The following is a 25,745-nucleotide window of genomic DNA, read 5'->3' on the forward strand; positions in this document are numbered from 1 at the left end:
AAGGCCCGATCCCTGTAAGCTGGCTGTAGGACATCCTTTGAGGGGTCCCAGATTGGAGAGGGTGCAGGCTGGGCTGAGGAACAACCCCTCCCCCGTACACAAATTTCATGCACTAGTACTTTCATAAGATACATTAAGTGTGGTAGTTTTTTTGAAAAAACAAGATATACAAATATACTTTAAAAATTACTAACTTAAAGATTTCCTCCTTTTGATTTGAATGGGGTTTTGTAGGGGTTTTTTTGAGGGAGAAGAGATTACTTTAGGTACTATATATTAATTAACAAATTTCATGACGTTAAAGTCAATGTATAGTGCTATAATTAGTTCTTATTTATAAATTTCAATATATTTCTTTGAACTTTTTTCACTAAAAATACATTACATATCATAATTAAAAACAAACTTTACCTCCAATGCTGTACTGAATTTGTCCATTCTTCCAGACGACCAAAATTCTATGATGTCCAGTGTCTGCTATTACCAATCTCTTAGAGAGATGGTCTACTGTTACTTTGCCAGGAAACAGCAATGGTGAAGGTGGCAAAGAATCTTTATAGAGTTTTATTCCAATTTTATTAGCTCTGATCTGGCCTCTGTCTTTGTAATACTTTAAAGCTATTGAAGTATACAAAAACAATTTCTCTTTGTGTCCCTCTCCAATCAACGAAAACAACATGTTTCCACGGGGTCCAAGTATGACCACAGTTGGCCAGCAGGACACCTCCAGTTCTTGCCAAAGGCTGGCATCTGCGTCGTTAACCACAGGGTGGGTGATGTCATATCGAAGAACAGCACTCTTAATGTTATCCAGGACTTTTTCATTTGGAAACTTAGCCGAGTGAACACCAACAATCAGAAGACCATCTAAATGGAAGAAGTTAAATATTATGAAATATTAAAGCCTGAATAGCATCATCCACATATTAGGCATTGGCTCATTAAATATAAATAGTCCAGAGGAAAAAAACAAAAAAGGCAGAACTAAATTAGTGTGTGTATTGGACTGCATTTAAACACAGGTCTAAAAAAAATTAACATTCAAGGTTTCTTTTATTTCTAGAACATTTTCTTGGATTCTAACTTTAGATATTAGTTCCGGTCAGTTGTTTCGATTTTATTCTTCAGAGTCTCCAAGTAGTCTTATGTTGGACCTCTTCTGCTGTCTTCCAATCCAATCATTTTTTAACTCTTGTTACTTTTCTTTAGCTCATTTTTATTCCCCAAGTTTTATCCCCTGCTTTACTTCAATGCCCTTTACTCCATTTTTACATGAATTTATTGTCTGTTTGGCACAATTTAGTATTCATTTCTAATATAATTCTGACCTTTTCCTTCTATTTCTTTTCTGACTTCAATCAGGACATTTCCTCTTTTTTTTCTTTTTCTTTTTGGTCCATTTCTGTTTAGGTTTTGAATTTTGATACAAGTTGCTTTTTCATTATTCCTAAAATGTTTGAAAATATGTAATTCAATTGAAAAATTGTTAGTTTTTGCCAATATTGTGATCATTTTTTAGAGAATTTTCATCGGCATTTCAACTCTGAGTCATATTTTCAACGTTTTAAAGTTTTACATGGATATGATGTTTTTAACATTCCCTTCATGTTACAGACAGGGCTCTCAGTTTGAGAGCGCCCTCTTCTGACAGTTCCCTTTTTCTGTGTAGTTAATCATATAGAACAAAAGTAGGAAGGACTTAGCCCCAAGTGTCCTTTCCCTTTGCTGAAACCTGTGAGTGCTCCTAAACCTGGTGGTGGTTTTAGGAATCCTGACACAAAATGAAATTACATATTGACTCATTAAAAAGTTTAGTTTCACTATAAAATAAAAAATGCATTTTCTAATTTTTAATAAAGTATAAAAATAAATAGTATATGCTACATGATGAGAATTCCAGCATTTATTCAGGTGTATTATGGCATTTACGTTTTTAGAAATCTAATTTAAGTATATATTAACATATACTAAGTAATCACAGTTTAAAATATGCCAAGTTTTCCTAATTGTTTTCTTACAAAACAAGAATACTTTTCCTTAGATAAAAGCCATTCTGCTAAATTCGGGTATTCTATAATAACATACCATTAATGTATCCAGCATGAAAAGAAAAAGAAAAATTTAGAAACTCTAAAGTAGAAAAGGAAAGAAAACCACCAAGGCACCTGTTAGAGTAATATAAATGTGAACTGAACTGTTAAAGAATAACAACCTTAGGATATAACTACATTCTTACACAATGTTTAAAGACCAGACCACTCATTACTATTAAGTACAGTATCTTTTTACTTTAGACTTTGGCATTATGATTTCTCATATGCTACTGTAAACGTGATACTGATCATCATTACAAACCTGACTTTAAAAGCTGTTTTACAGAGGAAGGAGACTGGGTATTAAATTGGACCTCTTTCACGGAGTTTTGAATTAATAAGCACTCCCTCACAAAGCTAAGCAATTCTGGCTTACTGATAAAATGAACTGAACATTCCATGGAAGCTGAAATAGGTGGCCAAATGTCATTTTTAAGAAGTATTAGCATTGCTGCAAATATGTTCAGAAACATATCAGATAGTAGTGAGAAAAGACAGCCGCAAGAAAGCCAATGAAGTTAGAAACAGTTTATTGACCTTTGATGTAATCTCTGGGTATGCCAGCTTTTGTGACCATGAATTGAACTTCTAAAATTAAAAAAAAATTTTTTTCATATGTAGCATATTACTGAAATAATGTCTCTTTGAAATTATAATGTTGAGATCATTTACAAAGTATTTTACTTTTCAGAAGTGTATTTGTATGTAAAAATAAGGTGTTAATTACACTGTGCTATGAAAAGGAGCTTTTCAGTAAAGTGATAAAGAGATTACGAGGATCCATTCTAAGAATGTGTTCCAGGTATAGGGTTAACCAAGAAAGTTAATCAAATACAGTCTTCTAGGGGTAATCTTAAGTGTGGAAAAAGTTAACTCTGGGATTCTTAACCCAATCTGTAGTGCCTCTCTAAAACTCAAATGTTGTTATGATGTGATCATTCTATTAAACAAACAAACAACCTTTAATATCTCTGTATCTTAAATGGAAGGAAAAGCCTAACTATTAAGAATGTTATACCAAGCCCTTCGGTACTTGGTCCAAACCCAACCTACCTTCCTCTCCTTTCGCTTTCCCAGGAGCTCCAAGAATCTTGCCAAACTAAGCTATTTACCACTCCCCAAGAAACCCACGCTCCATGCTTTCCTGCTAGTTTCCCTGTTGCTTCCCCCACCTGTCCCATTTTCATTTTCAGCTGCACTGCCGCTCTTTTTCCCAGTTCCATCTAAATTGTCTCCTTCTCTGAGAAATCTTTTGCAATGCTTGTAGGCAAAGTCAGTCATTTCCTCAGGTTCCAAAATGCTTTTCATTCAACTCTGATACACTGATACATATTTCCCCAGCAGTTAAGCAGAGAACCTTACACCTAACACATGTTCAATAAATGTATTCATTTACAGGGGCTTGAAGAAGACACAGCATTCAAAACCTAAGAGATGAGATACTCATAGTTCTTAAATCAATACAGATGAATTTCTGAAAACATGATTTAGCTACTGGGACTTTTGAGTTCTTGGTAAATCTCATTGTTTAGCAATTTGAAGATATAACCTATTACAATTTAAAAGCAACTGAAGCTTCACTAGCACTGAAGATTTTATCTTTCACTCCTGTTTTTTAAGTTTCAAGATGTCCTTTACCTTGCACATGTATACTCTCTTCTCATCTTTATTCACAAGATCATTGACTCTTTCTCATTTTTATCTTTTATTAAGAGAAGAGCTTCAATTAATTTCAACCTAATTAAATGGAACCTTGAGTTTCATTTACCCCCCATGCTCTCTTTTAGGAAAAAGTAAACAGGAAAAAAAGTCTCTGAAAAAAATCTCAAACTTCTAAAGTAAATATTAAGATTAATCTCTTACATCTTCAGAATTTGAAATACCATAAAAGAGGATTTCCTAGTGTTTTGGAAGATATTTTTCATAAAGCAGGTCAAAGAAAGAGCATCTGTTATAGTATTCTGTATTGCACTGTTGTTCATGTCCATGTCATTCAAAATGAAAAGAATAATCACATTTCCTATTAAGAACTTTAAACCTTTTTTAAAAATATATATATTTTATTGATTTTTTAGAGAGGAAGGGAGAGGGATAGAGAGTTAGAAACATCAATGAGAGAGAAACATCAATCAGCTGCCTCCTACATACTCCCTACTGGGGATGTGCCCGCAACCAAGGTACATGCCCTTGACTGGAATCGAACCTGGGACCCTTAAGTCCGTAGGCTGACACTCTATCCACTGAGCCAAACCGGTTAGGGCAAGAACTTTAAGCCTTTATATCACAGTTCTTGAGAAGAGTATAAAATCAGAGTCACACATTTAATTTTTTTATAGACCAAACTCAGGTAAATCTAGATATATACAATTAACTTTTTAAAATACTTGATCCTGAGAAAAGTACATTATGTCCTATTCTTAGAGAAAAATATACTAAATTTACTAAATGCTGGTTCTAGTATCACTAAATTTAACGCTTCTGAAAAGGTACATGGAGTCCTTAATTCATAGATTAGAAATTATTTTAGAATTACTGAAGTCTAGCCAAACATTCATTCGCCTGTGAGGAAATGAGTCAGCTACTCTTCCAGTGTCTGTGTCTGTTAGAACCAATTGAAGGGCAATTACCTTTATCCGAGTAGGTGTGTTCTAAGGCATGGAGATCAGGCAGTAGGTGAATGCAGTTTATGCAGCAGTAGGTGAAGAAATCAAGGATGACCACTTTTCCGCCCAGGTCCTTATAAACAGAAATAGGCCCCTCCGTGTTCAGCCATTCTAACCCTGAAATTTACACAAAATAAATGATCATGACTAAAAGGACAATTAATCTAAAATCTGAACCACTTATTTCTTAGGAGAAGATGGGTGTGCAGAGAAGACGGGGGGAACAAAATGGGAAAGAGGCTGTAATGAGACAGCCCTGCAAATATAGTAAGGAAAAGCTACCAAATTCTTTCAGAAACAGTATAGCAGTCTGTGTAAGGAAGTAAGATCAACACATTTAGGTAAAAAACAAGAGGAAATATCAAATATTGTTAAGAGGGCCTAAGTACACAATAAGGTACAAAAGGGCTACTGAAAATGAGTCAACCTTAAAAATAGCAAGACATGACTAAATATCAAAAAGGAGCAAAGTGTTCAAAGGTTAAACATACAAAATGCTTAAACCAATTTCATAAAAGAGCAGAAATGCTTGATATGAAGGAGTCCATAAATGCAAAATATTTTAAATGCAAAGAAAAATATGCTGTTACAGATTTCATGTAAACATTAGTTCCCTTCCCTCCAAAGAAAAATAAAATCTCCTTAATCTGCACTTTTGCAATTCAGAATTTATAATTACTTGACCATTATTTACAATTTTAACTATGCACTATGAAGATAGATTGTTAACCTAACATTAAAAGTACTGCATTTTGCCCTGGCCAGTATGGCTCAGTTGGTTGGAGCATCATCCCGTGCACTGAAGGTTGTGGGTTTGATGCCTGGTCAGGGAACATACCTAGATTGTGGGTTTGATCCCTGGTTGCATGCAAGAGGCAACCGATCAATCTTTCTCTCTCTACCTTCCTCTCTTTCGAAAAATCAATAATGAAAAAAAGTAAAGCATCTTCATTTAACCAACTTAAGAAGACAAAGATAATGAGTTTGTTGCTTATAAATAAATAAATGGAGCTACTAAAACTATTAATTATACTTTTAAAGTATAATTGACATACAGTATTTAATTATACCTTAAAACAGGCATTTGGAAATATTTTATAGAAACTGAAAGCCAGAGTTGGGTGGAGTCAGTGCATAATAAGAACTAGTGACTAATAACAGTAACTGGAGTTACTCAAATATAACAAAATTCTAAAAACAAACCAACAAAAAACCAACAGACAGTTGGGGGGGTGAGGGCATATGTTGGGTAGTGGGAGCGGTCAGGGAGAGGTCAATGGGGGAAAGGAGACATATGTAATACTTTAGACAATAAAGAATTTAAATTTTAAAAAAAATTATTTTTTAAAAAAAACACACACCAGAAAACTGCTAATTAAATTACCACTTCTGCCAATTAATCCAACTTAAGGTTTTAGGGTGAACTCTTAATTATCCATTTTAATAAAGTGTTAATTATATGCCAGATCAAGTGATTATATACAATTTCAAGTTAATTAATGTATATTTTATATCCTAGTTGCAAAATATTTATGAACCTGTCTTTTAAATTTTTTTTCTGTAAACAGTCAAGAGTGACTTACATTGAGGGCAGAGAAAATATTATTACATGTCAGTTATTGTGCTAGGTGCCTCTCAGGCTTAATAATATCATACATTTTATAAAAACAATAATGACAATCAATATAATTTTAAGAACTGCTAACATTTACTGAACTCCCCTATGAACTAAGAACTTTAGGTATGTTACCTCCAGTCTACATAATAAACAGGAAAGGTAAATACTCATTCTATTTTGCAAGTGCAACACAGGCTTGGAGAAGTCAAGTAACTTGCTCAAAGTCTGCAGCTAACAAATGGAATAACTGGGATTTAATTGCAGGTCTGTCTGACCATCCATTATATCACACTAGTTCCCATAAACATGTGTTTCTTTTAAGAAATGAACAAAAACATACCATTTTTGAGACAGTTACGTTTATGACTTCTTGCTATCAGTTTACTGATAAAGAAACCAAGAAAAAGTCATCTCTAGCATTCTGTCCTCAATAATTAGGTCCAGTCGAAAATCTGACTATGTCAAATACGAAGCTTGAATATTTTGTTACATTATTTACCAGTCAAAGGTCAAATCTGATGGTAATAAAACACACTCATTATAAATACAAAGTCCAGAAAATAAAAACACTAGCCTAAATCCTAGCTGATTGCCTGCTCTTATAACAGTACTACATAACTTCTCATAAAGTTTTTAAAAAACATGCATATATATATCCTATAAATATGTGTGTGTGTGTATATATATGTATGTGTGTGTGTGTATACACACACATATATATTCTCTCAAAGTTTCTTTGATGGAATAAGCACTCATGTTTCCATTTTTTTTGTAAGAATTCCACAATATTTCAAATCCAGTATAGGATGAATAACAGAAAATAAAAAGCACTTTTCAAGGTGGGAGCAAAAGGCCTGGAAAGACACACCAGACTGCTGCCCCGGGGGTAAGGTTCCGATACACCTCCCTGGAGACACCGAACCCTGCCACATCCACCCAATTAACTATACATGTGGTGTCGGTGTCCTGCCAGGAGGCATGCCAACACCACCAGGTAGAGCAGTGGCAGTGCGGACCCAAGAAGGGAAAGCGGGTTTCATTTATCACAGCAAGTAGCACTGCCGGGCGGTCCAGCTCCCTCCCTCGTGTTCCGAACACTCCCAGCGCCCGCCGGGAGTCGGACCTTGGAGATGGGCCACCACTGATTCCGATTTTTTAAACGATCCGTTTCACGACTTGGAACGGAGACGTGTGGCGGCGCTAAGAAAGCATTGGCATCTGGGGTCTTCAGCATCCGACCCCGGCCGATGGTTCCAGCCGTGAGGCCCGGGGCAAACTCACTCAGCTTTCCCCGGCCTCCGTTTCCTCGACTGTAGAGCAGGGCTCGTGAGAGCACCTGCATGGGCGGTGGGGAGGCAGAGAGATCATTAAGATAACACCCCCGGAGGGTTCGGAACTGTGTGTCACATAAGAAGAGACGGGTAAAATGCTAGCTGGGCTGGAGCAGAAGATGCTGGGCAACCAGACGGAAAGGGCCGGGGGGCGCGGGCATTGTAATCACTGCCCCCCGGGGCCACTGAACAGTCCCGGCAGGTGCAGTGGGTGAACCTGAGGTCCGGACGGGGCTCAGGATGCAGGACCGACAGGCAGGCCCCGCCCAGCAGACACCCCCCGGGCGCCGCCGCTTCGGGGCACCTGGGTACGGCCGCGCCCTCGAACCACGGCTCCGGCGCGGGCCAGGAGCCCGGAACCACCCGCCGGGCACCACCCCGCCTCACCCACCAACTCAGGGGAGGGTGTCGTCCCGAGGAAGGGGAGGTTCCGGCGGGGTCCCCACCCCGAAGCCAGCCCCTCACCTTCCGGAAACTCGGGCACTGACAGGTCCTGCTCCCAGCCGTCCACCTTCTGCAGATACTGGTAGACCAGGCTGCTCTTCTCCTCCTGGGTGACGGCGTCGAGCAGGGCGTACTCCAGCGAGGTCTGAGCCGGGAGCAGGCCCGCGAGGCTGCGGCTCCGGACGCCGGGCGCCGCCATGTTCCCTCCGGACGGTCCTGGGGCGGCCGCGCCGCGGGCCACGGGCCGCGCTTCTCTGGGGACAGCGAGGCAGCGTTTCCCGTCCTTCGGTTTCAAAACGGCACATTCACCTTGCTCTCCCCCAGCCCCAGTCCACACTAAGGGCACTTTTTTCTGTTGTAAACATGCATTCAGGTGCTCAAGTCCCTATAAAACGCCGCCAATTCCCGGCGCGTAATTAAACTACCGCCCCGAGCCGCCCCGCCCCACCCCTTGGAGCCCTCCGGCCATCGCCGAGGCTGGGCGTTCGGAACGCCAGATTCGACAGGAAAGGGCCTCGGGTAGCATTCTAGAAGCTGGAAGAGAACCATTCCCCCCACCTTTCGCCTTAAAAACAGAAAATAAAATTCAGTGAGTCCGCAGAACTATACAAGGACACATACTTTTTTTCCCCATTCTTTTTGAAGTCCGGCTCTTAGACCGGAACCAGCCGATTCGACACGGCCCTGAGGGCGGGAAGCAGTCCCGCCAAGACTGGAAAGGTAAAGGAGAAGGGATATATATATCCTCAGGCTTTTAAAAGTTGGGGGTGACTGTTCATGGCTTTGGCTTGTACACAAATGCAGTCATTTGTCGCCCTGCCGTGCTGAAAGTGCGGGCGCGAATGGATTGCCAGCAGAGCAGGGGGAGGAGGGGAAGGGGGGCGCTCGGGGAGCGGACGCGGCTGTTCCCCGGGGTGGCAGGTGGGCTGCGGCGAGCATCCCCGGGGGCCCGACTTCCGTCTTCAGAAGGGCAGGGCTGTGATTGCTTTTATGGGGCGGGCTGTGCTGGCAGCTCATTCGCTCCCGGCCCTGGAGTGGGGAAAGCCCCGCTCTCTGGCCTTGCAGCCTCCCGCGTTCCCAGGGAAGGTAGAGCCCGCGGGAGGCCATGGGCAGGTGAACCTTGTTCTGAGACCGGTGGAGAGAGGGCCGGCCGCCTCCAGGGCGGACCACCCCTGTGGTCTGGAGTTAGGAGGGTGGCCTCCGTGCAGGCAGGCACGACTTCACGTGTTTGGATGTTTGTTTATCGTGCAGAGTTTGTTCATTGCCGCTGGAGGAAGACGGTAGACTGACCCAGGAAGCTGGAGTTGTTGAATATCCAGGCGTCATGGACGAGGGCAATTACGTTTACTGGGAATCACACACTGCTTTGATTATGGGGTGACTCGTCTTAATGAGCAAACTGAGGTAGCCATTGAGTGTTTGCAACACCTGCCGAACCAATTGCCCAGGGACTGTCGGTGGATTTGAGAATTATTTGGACAGTTGTCCAGTGGAAAGAGAACTGGTAGCAGCTTTATAACGCTTTTGCAAAGCTCGTTCGAAGACTCCCATTAATGCTTAATTTTCAAAGTATTACTGATTTTTATTTTTATGAATCATAAAAGGCCCAGTGTCTGAATGAAATAGTAGCCACAAAAAAATAGAAAACTTATCAGATGCTACCCCTGTGATAGTTTCTCTTAATCTTATTGTAGTAGGTGGTCTCAGGTATAAGGTGTATAGTTTGCCAATATACTCATTACCAGACCTTTAGATTCCCATCAAGTTAGTCAGTTTTAAGTTGTTTTTATTTTCCCCAGCAAAATAATTTCATTGAAAAATTTTTGTAACAACAAATAGACTCTCCGTGTACTTAAGATTAGTGCTTCTTTAATGATAAAAATTATTTTACCATGTTAGAAGACACTTTTTCAGAAGAAGACATCTGGGAATACAAATCCAAAAGGAAACCAAAACCAGTACATGCAAATAATTGCCCTGAGAATACTCCAAAATCTGTAGAAAAAGCAACAGATGGAAAATACCGGTCAAAGCGTAACAGAAATAAAAGAAAAACTGTGGAAGCTAAAGAGAAGGCAGAGGACCCTGAAGTGTGCCTTGCAGTAACAGGTAGTCAGACTTCTATTACTTCTAGTCAGGGTTCGAGTTGTGGAGATGGTACCCAGCAATCCCAAGGCAAGACCACACCAGGAAAGCACTGCAGGACTCACAAAACCAAACAGGTGTCTCCAAAGATCCGTCCAGTGTACGATGGATACTGCCCAAACTGCCAGATGCCTTTTTCTGCGTTACTAGGTCAAACACCTCGATGGCATGTTTTTGAGTGTTTGGATTCTCCGCCACTCTCCGAAACAGGTAAGATTACAATAAAAGATAGCGGTCTTTAAATGGACCTGCTGTAGGCCAGTCATATCAGTGCAGTCAAGCAAGGGAAGCAATAAACTGAGAGGAGACACTCTAACCCTAGAAGCAAACAAGATAAAAGCATGTGTACTCTTCCTGAGAAGGTAAAAATACAACAGCCAGAGGTATAATTGTAAAGAATGTTGCAAACTTGAAACCAGTCCAAATGAATTTTATTTTATAAAAGTCCCTAAACATCTCAATTATTTTTCATAAATGCTAATTGAGCACGTATGCTAGATACTTTCACTTGCTTCATTTGATTCACAACAACTGCACAGGTAGGTGGTATTGACATTTCATAGATGAGAGTTCTTAAAAGTTAAACAACTTGTCCATTCTGTTATCTTTTTATGAAGCAGACTTTTAGAGACTTACGACTATAACCCACTCTTCTAACTGTGGTTATGTTGACTGCATCATTCTAATGTTCAGGAAGAGGAACTGGGAAGGAATCTCAGGTTATTAAGTTCTGATGATAAAAATGTGCCAATTGGTAATCAGTGTTTTTATCTTTTAAAATCTCTAATAAACGTCATGTTTAAAAGATAGAGTTTCAACTTGGAGCATATGGAAAATGGGTTTTGATGATTTGTGTATTTTAAAGTTATGTATGCGGTATACAGATTTTTAAATCTCAAAGAATTAAAATTCAGTAAAGTAAAAATAATATTCAGTATGGCTTTCCTGATAAAAGTGATTCAAAAGCCATTTTCTTATTCTGTCATTTTAAAGTCCTGCATGAAGATGCAAAAGAACTCTTAAAATTTGCCATTAGCCGTTCTTATAAAAGTAATAGCAACTGAAAGCCTCACCAAATGCTAGTAATTTGCTTTTCAATGGCTTGAAATCCAGAAATGGAAGTTGGAGTCCCATGGTGAACACCTCAGGGTGAAATGTCTTGTAGATGAAACCACCTCAAAGATATTTATCTTTTTTCTTTTCTGACTAAACTTTTGATAGTTTCAGGTGGACTCTTCTTGAATTGAACTCTATAACAAATACTTTTATGAGGCGGTTTTAAGTTAAGTTTTAAGCAAAGAAGTCTTCTAATTTAATGGAACACCCTGGGGGGGGGGGGTGTCCCTATTTAATAAACCAGGAAATAAACATACAAGGGGATATACCAAGATGGTTTACAGAATGTTACCCAATCACAATGGTATGGTGGGGAATGGTTTCCAGATCATCATTAACCAGTGTATCAAACTGAATTTCTAATCTTAGAACAGAATCTAAATGGCCCAGGGTATGGACAGCTATAACTAATTAAGATTGTTATTACTAAATAATGGAAGCTAATTCGTTACTACAATTGCCATACATCTGTGTTGTTCCATAAGAAAAATTGGAGTAGAACTCTGGTTCTGAGAGATATATTGGTCTTCTTTATTCTTTATTGCCTGAGAAACAGTGAATGAGAGAAAGTGGTGGTATCAGTTTATATAGCATCTGTTTAAAAAATACGTAATGTAAGGATGATATGGATTTTAAAGGAGCTCATATTTGTTTGATTTAAAAATAATAACTAGCAGTTAGCAAAAACATACTGGGTTACTGTTATTTTATGCTGACCTTTTGATTTGTATTGCTAAGGCCTCAATATGGAGCTGATGACTACACTTATGTGTTGATTTATCCGTTGATACTGTCAAAATGTAGTCTGTGCTATGACACTGTAATACTTTTTTTCTTTATTACAATTTTCAGAGTGTCCTGATGGTCTTCTGTGTACCTCGACAATTCCTTCTCATTACAAGAGATACACTCACCTCCTGCTAGCTCAGAGCAGGGCTGGTCATAGTCCTCTTAGCAGTCCATCCCATGGGGTAGGCGGTAGTTTCAGTGAGACTAACTCAGGCTTTCTTTGTAGCCTTGAGGAAAGTTGGTCTCCGGATCAAAAACAAACTGAGAACTTCAAACATGTTTCAATTGATCCTTTGTTCGTGACACAGTGTCTAAAAAACTCTCAGTCTCCAACTGAAACCAAGAAAAAGATTTCCTCTTCAACAAATATCCAAACGTCCCAACGAGCTCCACAAGCTACACAATGTGTTAATGATGACAAACTGGTAGGAGCTGGTTGGCCTCTTGCCGGAAGACTAGACAGCCAGAACAACTCAGGACACACCAATTTGCTGTGGCCAGAAAATGACTTGAGCGACTGTGAAATCTCCTACTCTCCTCTTCAGAGTGATGAAGAAACTTATGATATAGATGAAAAGCTGGATGATTCACAACAGGAGCTGTTTTTTACAGAAAGCTCTAAAGATGACAGCCTAGAAGCAGATGACAACAGCTGTACTTTGTTTAAAAATGTCCACTGTCCCTTACTGAGGAGTCAGCAGGAGAGTGGCTCCGAAATGAACAGCTTCTTAACTCAAGAGAGATACAATGAAGAATTGTATACATACAGCACTCTGAATGATCCATCTCAACTTCTTTTCCCAAGTGAGGGTATTATTTTATGTCATGATCCGGCATATTCTGATGATGGTTTCTTGTTGTTTCCACCTGCATTGGCAGGGGGACTTGCTTCTTCTAGTTGTCAAGCCACTACCGCAAAACCTGATGAGCCAGAAGTTCACGCCTCTCCATCAAATAAACAGAAACAGATAATGGAAGCATCAGCTGTTTACAATCACATTTCTCTTCCACTACTTAAGAGTAAAATGCCAAAACCTTTTGAAAGCGAGGCCCGAGGAGGGTGTCTTTCTTTCCATCCAACCCAAAGTAAAATTAGAGAATTATCGAGTAAGAGCCTCAGTACTAAGAATAATGCTAACTCAGCATGTTCCTGCAGAAACGCATTAGGTGGTATGCGAGACAGTCAAGTTACAGTGTTAAATACAGAGACATTTTCGAGTACAGCGACTTCTGCTAAGTCTTTGAAAATGTTGCCATCTGGTTCTCAGTGCAGTGCAACACAGACTTCTACGAAGGTAATGAAGCAAATGGATATAGGTGTGTATTTTGGTCTACCACCTAAAAGAAAAGAAGAGAAATCGGTGGGGGAAAGTGCATTAGAAGGCATGAACTCAACTCCAGTGGTCAGTCCTAATAAAAAGAGGCCCAGGCAGTGCAAGAGGAAAGCAGAAAATTCTTTAAGTGATTCAGAATTGGACGCAAAGAATTTAAGTGAGAATTGGCAATCCGTGGAACCTTCTAGTAAGAGGGCACGGCATCAAAGAAAGAGACTTAAAAAGTCAGACTCGCCACAGGAAGGAACGCCTCAGTCGAGGTCAGATTACCTGGTTAATAAGACCAAAGCTGGAGTCAATTTAAGTAAAGACGAAGTTTTCATAACGTCACCTTGTGGCAGGCTGCAGAGAGGCAACAGGAAAAGCCCATACTCATCTCCTGCAGGAGAATTAAGAAAAAGGACGTGTCCATTCTATAAGAAAATCCCTGGTAAGTTGAAATATCAATGCTTGTTGTAGCTACAAAGAGGCACCTTTTCTGAATTTCATGTTCATTTTCCAGTGTGTGTGTGTGTGCATGAAACAGTTTTTTTGTATCTATTTCTTTTATTTTTTTATGCCACTTCACTGACTTGTAACATAGATTTGTGTGTGTGTATGTATTTAACCTTTCTTGCTCCATTCAGTAAAGTTTTATTCAACATATTCTGTACACAAGATACTGTACTGATAGGTTGGTATTATAGATTTGACAAAGACTACTAAAGCTCAGCTTAATACAGGAGGAGGAAAAGCTTCCTATAAAATAACTATAATAAAACACTGTCTCTAAGCATTTAAGAGAAATGAAAAGTACTAAATAACTTCAAAGATGGAAAATGTCACAGGTTATATAGGTCATTGTAAATGCCCAACATTTTTAAGCCATATCATAACTTAGTTTCTCAGTTTTTTCATAACTGTAATTTATCATGTCTTCATAGATGACTTAGTAGAAAAATGTGTGTTAAAATGAATTTTGTTATTGAAGGAACTAATAACTCTTCTTGTGGAAAGAATACAAAAGAAAACTGCCAAAATACACTTGGTTTCAGAAAGATTTTTTGAAGTGCTTTATTGATGATTTAGAGCTATAATTTGTTCAAAGTATTTATGTGGAAGATAGCATTTTTGTACCCATAGCACCAGTTTTGTTTTTAATGATTATTTTTATTGATCTTCTGTATTTTAAATGTCCATTATGCAACGTGTTAATATGTCTTAATAGAATCATTTGCTCGTTTATTTGCGTATAATTGGGTATTTCATGAACCCACTTGGGTATTTCTTTCATGAACACATTTTAGAACAGTTCAACTTTTTTTTTGTATTGCTTCTCTAGGGAGACATTTTTTTTTCTTGTTTCCCTCCCTCCCTCTCTCTCACCCCCTCACAATAAAATTCAAATTCTGCTGATATATTGTTTATCTGTAATTATACTGTAGTAGCCCTTTGACGGCCAAAAATCATTATAATAAGAAGGATTATTTGGGCCTTCAGTTATTTTTGCCCCCTTAGAAGCATATCACTATCGCCCCCATTGAGCATTCTTTTTTTTTTTTTTTTTAAGAAGAAAGTTAGCATTCTCCTTTGGCTATCTTGCAGAAATAAAGGAATTTAGGTGCCCCAATAAGAATTGGGAAAATATTCAAAGAAGTAATACTCAAAATAAAACAAAGAAGTAATTGATTTGTAGTTTAGTATTTTGATTTTTTTGGTATAATTACTCATTTTTTTAAAAAGCCTATGCTGTAATATTTAGTGGAAACTTACAAGACTCATTTTCATCTCTAGTATCACCTTTTGCTGAATTAATTTACCATAAATTTTAAATTCAGTTCCAAAGCTGGGTTAGCAGTGAGATGTGAAGATGTTAGAGGGTTCGGTATTTGTAACCAAACCGGGTCTCTTTCCCTCTGTTGGCGTTGCTCAAGCAACTGTGCTGGTGTTTTCATTGCAGGAACTGGCTTTACAGTTGATGCCTTTCAGTATGGAGTGGTGGAAGGTTGCACAGCCTACTTTCTCACCCACTTTCATTCTGATCATTATGCTGGATTGTCTAAAAACTCCACATTCCCAGTTTATTGTAGTGAGGTAAGTTTTAGTGTTCTAAGTTATAAATTTGTAGAATGCAGTGAATTTCTAAACAATTTGGTTAAAAGGGAATAATTAAAATTGTAAGATCTCTCATTCTACTAGACAACATGTGAGAAAGCAGACTCCATATTGAGGCTCTAAAATCCAATGCGCTATCAATAGTTATAAACATTTTTTATTTAGACATAATAGATAAACTACACAATGTACTAAAAAAAAATCTAAGTTTCATTTAGTGAACATTTATTGAGTAAAAGATAATTTAAGGACAAGGACCTAACTTTAGTGTACTTACAGCCTTAAGGGACGCTTTCACAAATAATGCCAGGATGGGATCAGTATTGTAACAGAAAAGTGAACTGAGTGCCCAGAAGTTTGGAGGAAGAAGTGCTTTATTCACTCTGTCCCAGGCTACGGGTAGAAAAGGTTCCATGATGAAAGAGCTAGCTTGAATGAATTATTGAAAGGTGAACATTTCATTGCCTGCTACTAAGGGCTTTGGCTGGAATTTGATTTAATCCTCACAACATTCTTGAGTTGTCCTCTTTTGATCAGTGAAATAACTGAGGCTTGCAGAGGTTGAGTCACAGAACTAGTAATAGCAGGGCCAGAATTTGAAGGCAGGTCTGTTTGATTCCAAAACCAGTCAGAAGAGAGGATTCATGGTAGAGAGTGGAGTTGGTTATAAAAAAGCAGACACCTGAGAAATAGACCCATTCCAGGCACTTCAGGTATTTCAGAATGGCTAAACACAAGATAGGGAATAATGGGAGACAAAACCGCAGAAAGGGGCAGGGGCCAGATCATGAAGGGTTTTGTATGTCATGCCAGGGATGGGCTTTTCACAGGTGGGACAGAGCCAGTGACACTATGTAAGCAGACCTGTGACACATTCATCGTAGGAAGTTCTTAGGTGACGGTACTTAAGCAGAGCTGTGACACAGCCATCTTCTGGCATTCTGGAGGGTTTACATTGGATGTAAGTGGGAGAACAGGAGATTATTAAGATGCTTGGGTTCTAAATTAGATATGAAATAAAATACTTTAATATTTTACTGGAGCAGCAGTAAGCACATTCTGTTTTGCAGATAACCGGCAATTTGTTGAAGAGCAAACTTCATGTGGAAGAACAGTATATCCATCCATTACCAATGGACACCGAATGTATGGTGAATGGCATCAAAGTTGTTTTGCTTGATGCCAATCAGTAAGTATTAAAAGTTACCTTAATAATAGCCTATTTTTTAAAAAAATTCAAAAGGAAGACGCATTGGCATGGTTACTTAAGAACTTTTATATTGGAACTAAAAGGCTTGATATTTCTTAAAACTTAAGTTAAACATATTTCTCCTTTTAAAACAAATGATGTACCCAATTACAGAATCAGAGAGTAAATGTAGAGATCCTCTAAATGTTATCTAACCCATTTTTCATCCAGTTTAAATTACCGTGTTCGACATATGACTCCTTATTTCAAATATGTTAACATGTTGCTGCTGTTCTTTAAGAGAGAATCTTTTGGCCCAGCCAGTGTGGCTCAATGGTTGAGTATCAACCCATGAACCAGGAAGTCAGGGTTTGAACCAGTCAGGGCACATACCCGGGTTTTGGGCTCAATCCCCAGTAGGGGGAATGCTGGAGGCAGCCAATTGACAATTCTTTCTCATCATTGATGTTTTTCTCTCTCTCTCTCCCTCTCCCTCTCCCTTCCTCTCTCTGAAATAAATAAAAACATATTTTTTAAAAAGAGAGATAACCTTTGGCATTTTAAAAAATACCACATATAAATTAACAGCTTGTACTCCATTCAGCTACTAGAAGGATTTTTTTTTCTCCCTTTAAGTAATTTTTCAGGCTTTTGATACTAAAGAATGAAGATTTTTGGGGGGAAATGGTTTCCCTCTCTTTTTAAAATCACTACTTACATGGGAAAAATGCAGCTATTGACTTGTTTTCTTTCTACTTTTCATAGAGTGTCAGCCTCATGTGCCTTAGCGATCACAGATGCTTAGAGAATTAAAATTAAGACTAAATCTAGGTCTCCTAAAATCAGGGCCAGTGTTCTTTCTTCAGGTTGTCTTTAAGTTTTATCTGCTTACTCTGCTGCTGATTCTTTCTTTTAACCACTAATTATAACAACTCAAGTTCTAATATTTTTTAGTCAAACTTATTGAGGTGTAACAACTTACATAAGTAAAATGGATCTATTTTAAGTGTTTGCTGCCTGTGTTAAGACGATTTCTTTGAAATGTTTGTGTTCAGCTGCCCAGGTGCTGTCATGATCCTTTTCTACCTTCCGAATGGTAACGTCGTATTACACACTGGAGACTTCCGAGCGGATCCCACCATGGAACGTTCTCTTCTTAAGCGCCTGAAAGTCCACACGCTCTACTTAGATACCACGTAAGCGAAGCTTTGCTTGTGTGCTTCCTTTTCCCACAGACAGCATTTGCCATGGAGATTGTGAATAATTTGAGCATTTGCTTAGGTGATCAAAACTATGGCATTTTATTTAGGACTATTTATCAGAGGGATGCTGTTTAAGGACAAATTTGGGATCACATGTCCTAACTGACTACAGCTCAGTTATTTTTTATAATTTCCTTTTGAAAATATGGTGCATGTGAGAATCCTACTACTGAAACAAGGAAGAATAATTGGGGGCAAACGTTAGGAAAACACCATTTTAGGTTATCCTTTCAAAGTATCTGTAACTACAAAGTACAATTGTGAAGAGAAAATTGAGACCAAAGTCCGATTCTGTTTCTGAGTATTTAGAATTTGTGGGTTTGTTATATTCCTATAATGCTGTATATATTTCTGTATCCCTGAGAAGAGAAGACAACCATGTGAATATTAACCGTTTGATTTAAAACTCCTTCATTAAGTTCATGTTTCATTTCATTATTTTAATAATGATTATTTTCTTACTGTGGCAGAATTCTTTAATCCAAAGATAATCCCTATCTGTAGATTTTCTTTGCTAGTGATGGAGTTAAAAAAAGGTATTGAGGTTTAATTTTAGAGCTAAAAAAAAGCTGGCTGGCTAGAAATAATCTTGAAGGGAAAACGGCAATTTCTTTATTTAAAGGTGATAAAAGAAACATAATGAAAAAAGCATACTGAAAATGCATAATCCCATCATAAATTATCAACAGCTGGTAACAAATACTGTCCCCACCGGCAGTGAGATGACCTGCAGTGGTGTTAATATATGATACTGCTGCTGTATGTAATTTTGCTGCAGCTTATTTTCTTTTTAAAAAAAAGCATCCAATTTAAATGCCATGGCTTTCTTGTTGCTCTTATTTTATAAGTACCATATTTCCATATTACAGATACTGCAGCCCAGAATACTGCTTTCCGTCTCAGCAGGAGGTTATCCAGTTTGCCATCAACACTGCCTTCGAGGCTGTAACTCTAAACCCACGTACTCTTGTTGTCTGTGGCACTTATTCTATTGGAAAAGAGAAAGTCTTCCTAGGTGGGTGTTAGCTGTATCTAATTCACATTAATATAATATAAAGACCAGCTTCTTTTTGCATAAAGCCCTTTCGGTCTCTTCTAGTGCTTGAAATTTACTTCCTGAAATGGTACAATATTACCTTTGAAGCTGAAGGAAAATTGGACAGAGTCTGATTCATTTAAACTTTGAAAGGCTTAACTTAACGGAAACATTTGATGTGTGGTTATGGTAGCCTTTACAGCTACAGAGTGTTTACAGAGCAAATGCCCATGGTCCATTGGTATTTTAAGACACTTTAAAGATGTCTAGTATATAATTGTGTCACTGTATGCCTTTGATGCTAACCATCAATTAATTACCTTAGAGAATAGTTGTAATTTTTGTTCCTAAATGATTTCTGGGTATGTCATTGTAGTTCATCTAAAGAGTACTGAATTGTTTTGCGAAGTACTTTCCATTTCTTCTTACCAATCGTCACATAAGGTCAAGCATTAAGATATGAAGTGATGAAGCCAGGGTTTTAGTTCTTCCAAACTTGGTTTCTTCCCTTCTTCTACCCCTTTCTATACATATTTTGCAGTTTTTAAATACTAGATTTTTAAAAATAAATTCTTTGGTTTTTCTCACAATTTATTCCACACAGTTAACCAAAAAAATTATTCCGCCTTTTGAGATATTATGGCAAACGCATGAATGTTTTGAATTTATTTTTATTTGGTAAATTCTTATTTTAAAATTTGGTTAAGTTGTAATATTTTTTACATAAACTGTAATTTTTCTATCTTTAATCTTTTTCTTTGCCTATAGCCATTGCTGATGTTATAGGTTCAAAAGTGGGCATGTCCCGAGAGAAATATAAAACCTTACAGTGCCTCAATATACCAGAAATTAATTCCCTCATCACTACAGACATGTGTGGTACACTAATTCACCTTCTTCCAATGATGCAAATTAATTTTAAGGTAAGTATCCAAGAGATAAGTGTTTTAGGCTGAACTAGAAAAGATAATCTGATAACTATAAACTAGAATTCCACTTACCTGCATTTAATGCAGTGGGATTCCATTACAATGAAGTCATCACCTATAGTAAATTTGCCCAGAAAATCTTTTAAGGGGAATTTAAGATGTTTTTCATTTTTTGTGTGTGTAGCTCTATACTGTAATTCATATATGCACCAGGAGTGTAGGGACTAGAAGGCTGGCATAAGGGAAGAAACATATGCAGAAAAGTATACAGCTATCTGGTCATTCAGACTTTCTGTTCATAAGATCACTTTCCAGTTCTTCCTGGGTGAGTGGTGAAATGAATGGAGAATTCTAAGGAGGTCTTACCTTTTTTTTCAGGCCTATTCTGTATTAATATCAAGCCCTTATAACATTGATATATGTTGAAAATTTACTTGAGAGGATTAAATAAAATAGTGGAAGTGCAACATAAGAGGAAGTCTGAGCTATAAGTTAAGATACATAAGATATGACCTCACTGTGACTTGGGGAGCTTGTCAGATTTATTCATATACTAAGATATTTTTCCATTTGGTAACATTTTGACACCTAGCAATGGAATACATCAAAGTTGTGTATTAAAAATGATTCAGAACATAATATACACAAAAAGATGTATTTTCCTTTTTCTCTGTAATGTTCATGAAATAAACTTCTTATGGAGCTTTTTGAACTAACTTGGAATTACTGTATCTCTCTTATAAATAGTAACACTTGTATTTTGTAAAGAAAATGAACACTTTAGGTCTATCACTTGAGTAAGGAAATTCTAACTGGTATAACTAACTCCTCTGTTCATAAGATTAAGGTAAAATGTTTATGGCCTGTTTTCATGAGTATATAATTAATAAGAAATGTTAGGGGTGACGATGTCAGAGTTTTGTCCATTGGAAACATTTTAAATTTGGGAGGCATCCAATTTGTGTGGAGGCTAATGAGATGGTGATTAATTATAAAATGAACAGATATCTTGGAGAGGGTATAGTATTTTAAAATTATTTTACAGCTTTCTTTTCTGCTTTGTTCCATTTGAACAAATTATCCATTTAGGAGGACGGTGGGGGTGGATGAGTTGGGGTATTATGAAAAAGAAAGGACTAGAGTGTTTAAAAGTGCCATATGCTGCAGAGAGGTCTTATAAGGAAGAATGGCAATCAGAACACTTTTGGTGACCTGTATAAGAACTGTTGTAGTGAAGTGATATTGGAGGAAGCCAGATGGCTAAAGACCAAGGAATGAATGAGAAAGTATACAAATGACCAAATGAATGAGAAGATACACATATGGCCAATAAGCACATGAAAAGAGACTCAGCATTGTTAGCCATCAGGCAGTTGCAAATCAAAACCACAGTAGATACCACTTCACATTCACTAGAACAGCTCTAGTAAAAAAGACAGGCAATGCCAATTGTTGGTTAGGATTTAGAGAAATTAGAAATCCCATTCATTACTGGTGAGATTTTAAAATGGTGCAGCTGCTCTGGGAAACAATTTGATAATTTCTTAAAAAGTTATTAAATGTAAGAAACGTAATTTCTTAAAAAGTTAAACATATCACCAAGCAATTCCAGTCTTAGGTATGTGCCCAAGAAAGTTGAAAACATGTCTACACACAAAAACTTCTAAGTAATGGCATTATTCATAATAGCCAAAATATATAAACAACTCAAATGTCCAACAAAGACCAATGAATAAACAAAATGTGATATATCCACAAAATAGGACTATTATTCGGCTATAGCCCTAGCTATAGGCTCAGGGGATAGAGCATCATCCTGTGGACCGAAGAGTCCTGGGTTCAATTCCAGTCAAGGACAGATGCCTGGGTTGCAAGCTGGATCCCCAGTAGGGGGCGTGCAGGAGGCAGCCAATCAATTATTCCCATCATTGATGTTTCTCCCTCTCTCTCCCTCTCCCTTCCTCTCTGAAATCAATAAAAATATATTTTAAAAAAAGTAATGAAATACTAAATATGCTACAGTATGACTTAGCCTTGCAAATATTATGCTACATGAAAAAGAAAGGCTACATTTCTTTTTTTTAATCCTCACCTGATGTTTTTCCATTGATTTTTAGGGAGAGGGAAAGACAGAGAGAAACATTGATGTGAGAGAAACATATCGATTGGTTGCCTCCTACACAAGCCCCAACCAGGGCCTGGGCTGGGGAGGAGCCTGCAACCAAGGTATGTTCCCTTGACCGGAATCAAACCCAGGGACCTTTGGTCCATAGGCGATGATCTATCCACTGAGTCAAACCAACTAGGGCCAAAAGGCTATATTTTGTGTGACTCCATTTATATGAAATGTCCAGAACAGGTAAATCTGTAGAGATACCAGGTAGATTAGTAGTTGTCAGGGCTTGAAGAAGAGGGAATGAGGAATGGATGTTTCTTTTGGGGATGATGCAGATGTTCTGGATTTAGATAGTGGTCATGGTCATACAACTTTTTGAATATGCTAAAAACTACTGAACTGTAATAGGATTTAAGTGATTTTTGGGGGGTAACTATCTGAATTGTAGTTTTTAATATAATTACTTATGATAATATATATAAACAAGTAATTATATTAAAAACTACATGTTTAATATATAAACATAAGTAATTATATGTTTAAATATAATTACTTATGTTTAAAACTGTCCCATCTTAACTTTTTTCAGACTGTACTTCAGCATGCTTAACTTTATATAAGGTGAAAATATATTTTTTCAGTTTTTTATTTACTTTGGAAGCAAGGCACTAGATGGGCGATTTTCAACCTTTTCAACTCATGGCACACATAAACTAATTACTAAAGTTCCGAAGCATACCAAAAAAGTATGTTTTTTGCCGATCTGACAATAAAACACAGGTAGAATTTTGATTCATTCACACCAGATGGCTATGGGGTTGACTGTTGTCATTTTTTATTTGACAGTCTCAGGAAAAAGAGGTTAATGCCCTTGACTAAATAGTTCAGGTACTGCATGTTTTAAAAATGCTTGTGGCACACCAGTTGAAAATCGCTGCACTAGGTTGTGGTAAGCTAAAATTTACCAAGTGAAAACTTCCTGTGACTGTGCCATGTAACACCTTTAATCATTGTTTCAGTGCACACAACCCATGTTCCTTGACCATTAGGTCCATATCCTATTTTTATTTAACAGGGTTTACAGAGTCATTTGAAGAAGTATGATGGGAGATATGAACAGATTTTGGCTTTTCGACCTACAGGATGGACACATTCTAATAAGTTAACGAGTATAACAGATGTCGTGCCCCAGACCAAAGGAAACATTTCAATATATGGTATACTTATTAAATGTTCTCACTTTTAATATTTGCAATTACATGTTTTAGAATTAAAGATGCAAGAAAAACAGGCATGGCAATCTTTAACGATTCAAGAGTTTCACATTTCTCTGTGAACTCTAACCTGTATCTCTAATACATTATAAGCTGATGTGAAGGAGTATGACCATAGTAGGTAGACATTGACTGACACAGATCATATTGTTTGCGAGATCAGTGATATGTAGGGGGAAGTTTGGAACTACTTGAAATGGGGAGGGGGCACAGATGTGTGCTGCAAGGTTTAATGGTGCTGTGACGCTCAGAACAGATAGACAGTGGGTAGATGTGGTGGCAACCAGAGTCTCAGAGTGGACTTGAATTTTTTCATCTCTTGGAGGAGGTTTACTGTTGTCCTCAGAAATGGACTAATTACAATAATAGCTGATGGAAACATTATTGATATGTCGCTAGTCCAGTGACTGACTTTCAGCTTTAAAGACCCTACTTTACGCAGAACAAGACCCTTCTCCCATTCCTATGGGACTTGATCTTCAGGGAAGAAGATGAAGGGAATTTTAAAAATTTAATTTGTTTCTTTTCGCTTATTTTTTGTGTGTGCAAAGCATGGGGATTGGAATCTGCTTTCTTACTCTGGAAACCAGATGTCTCCTGCTTGTTCTTCAAATTTTACTCATTCTTCTAGGATTTCTCTTGAAATTCTTAGCTGAGCAGAGTGCTTAAGGAGAAGAATTATTTTAAAAGAAACCATAATTATAAATAAGAATCTATGGAAATGCATATTATTACCTACATAGGAAAATAATAGAATGTTTTAATGTTCAAAGTTTTTGTATCATTTTAATGTTTTCATCTTTATTTTTCCTAAAAGGTACATTTTATTATCAGAAATAAAGCACCAGGGAGTTTTTGACAAAAACACTCTGGATCCTTTTATTTTCCTTTTACCATTTTGGGCTTGGATTTTTTTTTTTTATTAATTTGATTTTTAGTAGGCAATCTTTTCTTTTGTGTTCTAGGAATTCCTTATAGTGAACACAGCAGCTACCTAGAAATGAAACGTTTTGTTCAGTGGCTCAAGCCCCAGAAAATCATACCTACCGTGAATGTTGGCTCCTGGAAATCTAGGCACACAATGGAGGAATATTTTAAAGAATGGAAATTGGAAGCTGGATATTGATGTTGTTACCTCAAAGGACTCCGAATTAGTTAAGTAACTTAGGTGTAGCTTGTGAGTAGTTAAATCTTTAGTGATATGAAATACGCTTTATGTGGAAAACCTCGCAAAGGTCACTCATGTGGCTTATTTTCTTATTTACATTTGAATAACTTGGTGCTCAATGCCTCTCAGCATCCTCAGTGATCACTGAGGCTGGTCTCCGTGACACCCTGGATCCTTGCCCCTCCCAATGGGCAGTTATGCTCTCCATCCAGCCTTCACAGAGGAAATAAAGGCCAAGTCTGGGACCACAAGGATTCATTATAATGGATAATTAGATTGAAAACATTATATATAAATAATTATTTGTCTTTAAATTTATTTAATATGGGGCATATTTTATGAGATAAAACTTTTATATGATATGTATACTTAAATAAAAAATTAATCTTAAATTTGCTATCTAGTGTCTTGGTTTTTAGGATTTATAACTGCGCCTTTCATGCAATTTTATAAAGTTTCAATTAAAAAATTCAGCATTTTACTCTGAAGATGTTTCAAAGAGCTTAGATAATCACCCAATAAAGGATGGAGGAAAGTTTGCATGAATGATGTTTATCTCAAGATAGCAGATAACTGAAAGTTTAAGATTGCAGTGTATTTTTAAGTAAGATTATATAATTTATTTATGAATCTTGATCTCTCCAACACAGATTCAATAACTGATCCAAAATGGAAATTTTAGACCAAAGCATGTGAAAAATGTATTTATGGGGTTTAAATATGATAATGGTCAGCGTATATGCATGTGTGCATATGTGTATTCTTCATCACCCCTAGCAGTGAAATTAGTTTTGGGAGTTCTTACTAAATGTTTTCAGGGAAAAGTATTTTCAGTATTGATTTCAGTTACCAGAGGGGTAGTATTCTCCATGAACTTTATTTTCATAAGCTTTGACTTTGTTATAGAGGTAAGGGTTATAGGGATCACATTTAGGGTAGGAAAAGCTCTTAGGGGCACAGTGGTAATCAATTCAGTTTAACTATGTTCTCAGTTTATTTCAATTAAATATTTGAAATAGTTTAACTTGTTTGGGTTTGGCACCATAAACTCTTTATAAGTAATTAATTAAGAGTCATAATTAGAAAAAAAAACTAAAGATTTTACAAATTTGACATTTTTAACAGAGGAAATAGATGGTCAGAT

General features: G+C 37.4%; 2 protein-coding genes across 3 annotated transcripts in view; one reads left to right on the forward strand and one right to left on the reverse strand.

Moving 5' to 3' along the window:
• Nucleotides 1–8,587, reverse strand: part of NHLRC2 (NHL repeat containing 2) — a 43,925-nt gene extending 35,338 nt beyond the window's left edge. The window contains exons 1-3 of one of the 2 annotated variants that reach the window (XM_070432223.1): nucleotides 8,171–8,587; nucleotides 4,721–4,873; nucleotides 412–867 (exon numbers count right to left, since the gene is read on the reverse strand). In XM_070432223.1, coding sequence (XP_070288324.1) covers nucleotides 412–867; nucleotides 4,721–4,873; nucleotides 8,171–8,348 — 787 coding nt within the window. In that variant the 5' untranslated portion in view covers nucleotides 8,349–8,587. Of the gene's footprint in view, nucleotides 1–411; nucleotides 868–1,328; nucleotides 1,846–4,720; nucleotides 4,874–8,170 lie in introns of those variants that run through there. The other variant, XM_070432225.1, reaches the window with a different exon arrangement.
• Nucleotides 8,588–8,816: 229 nt separating this feature from the next.
• On the forward strand, nucleotides 8,817–24,955 carry DCLRE1A (DNA cross-link repair 1A). The gene is made up of 10 exons (XM_070432226.1): nucleotides 8,817–8,869; nucleotides 9,401–10,504; nucleotides 12,263–13,963; nucleotides 15,473–15,606; nucleotides 16,698–16,816; nucleotides 17,872–18,012; nucleotides 18,948–19,093; nucleotides 19,883–20,037; nucleotides 23,235–23,376; nucleotides 24,399–24,955. The coding sequence occupies exons 2-10, from the start codon at nucleotides 10,042–10,044 to the stop codon at nucleotides 24,557–24,559; spliced, it is 3,162 nt and encodes a 1,053-aa protein (XP_070288327.1). The 5' UTR covers nucleotides 8,817–8,869; nucleotides 9,401–10,041; the 3' UTR covers nucleotides 24,560–24,955.
• The last annotated feature ends 790 nt before the right edge of the window (nucleotides 24,956–25,745 follow it).

Source organism: Myotis yumanensis, unplaced genomic scaffold, assembly GCF_028538775.1.
Source record: "Myotis yumanensis isolate MYYU_CA2020_CCGP unplaced genomic scaffold, mMyoYum1.0.hap1 SCAF_13, whole genome shotgun sequence".
NCBI classification, from domain to species: domain Eukaryota; kingdom Metazoa; phylum Chordata; class Mammalia; order Chiroptera; family Vespertilionidae; genus Myotis; species Myotis yumanensis.

Excerpts from the sequence above, each read along its gene's own strand:
- DCLRE1A (XM_070432226.1), top strand. The coding sequence starts at position 10,042 with ATGTTAGAAGACACTTTTTCAGAAGAAGACATCTGGGAATACAAATCC. Across the intron at positions 15,607-16,697 it reads TCCCAGTTTATTGTAGTGAG|ATAACCGGCAATTTGTTGAA; the intron begins GTAAGTTTTAGT and ends TCTGTTTTGCAG. Across the intron at positions 20,038-23,234 it reads TGATGCAAATTAATTTTAAG|GGTTTACAGAGTCATTTGAA; the intron begins GTAAGTATCCAA and ends TTTATTTAACAG.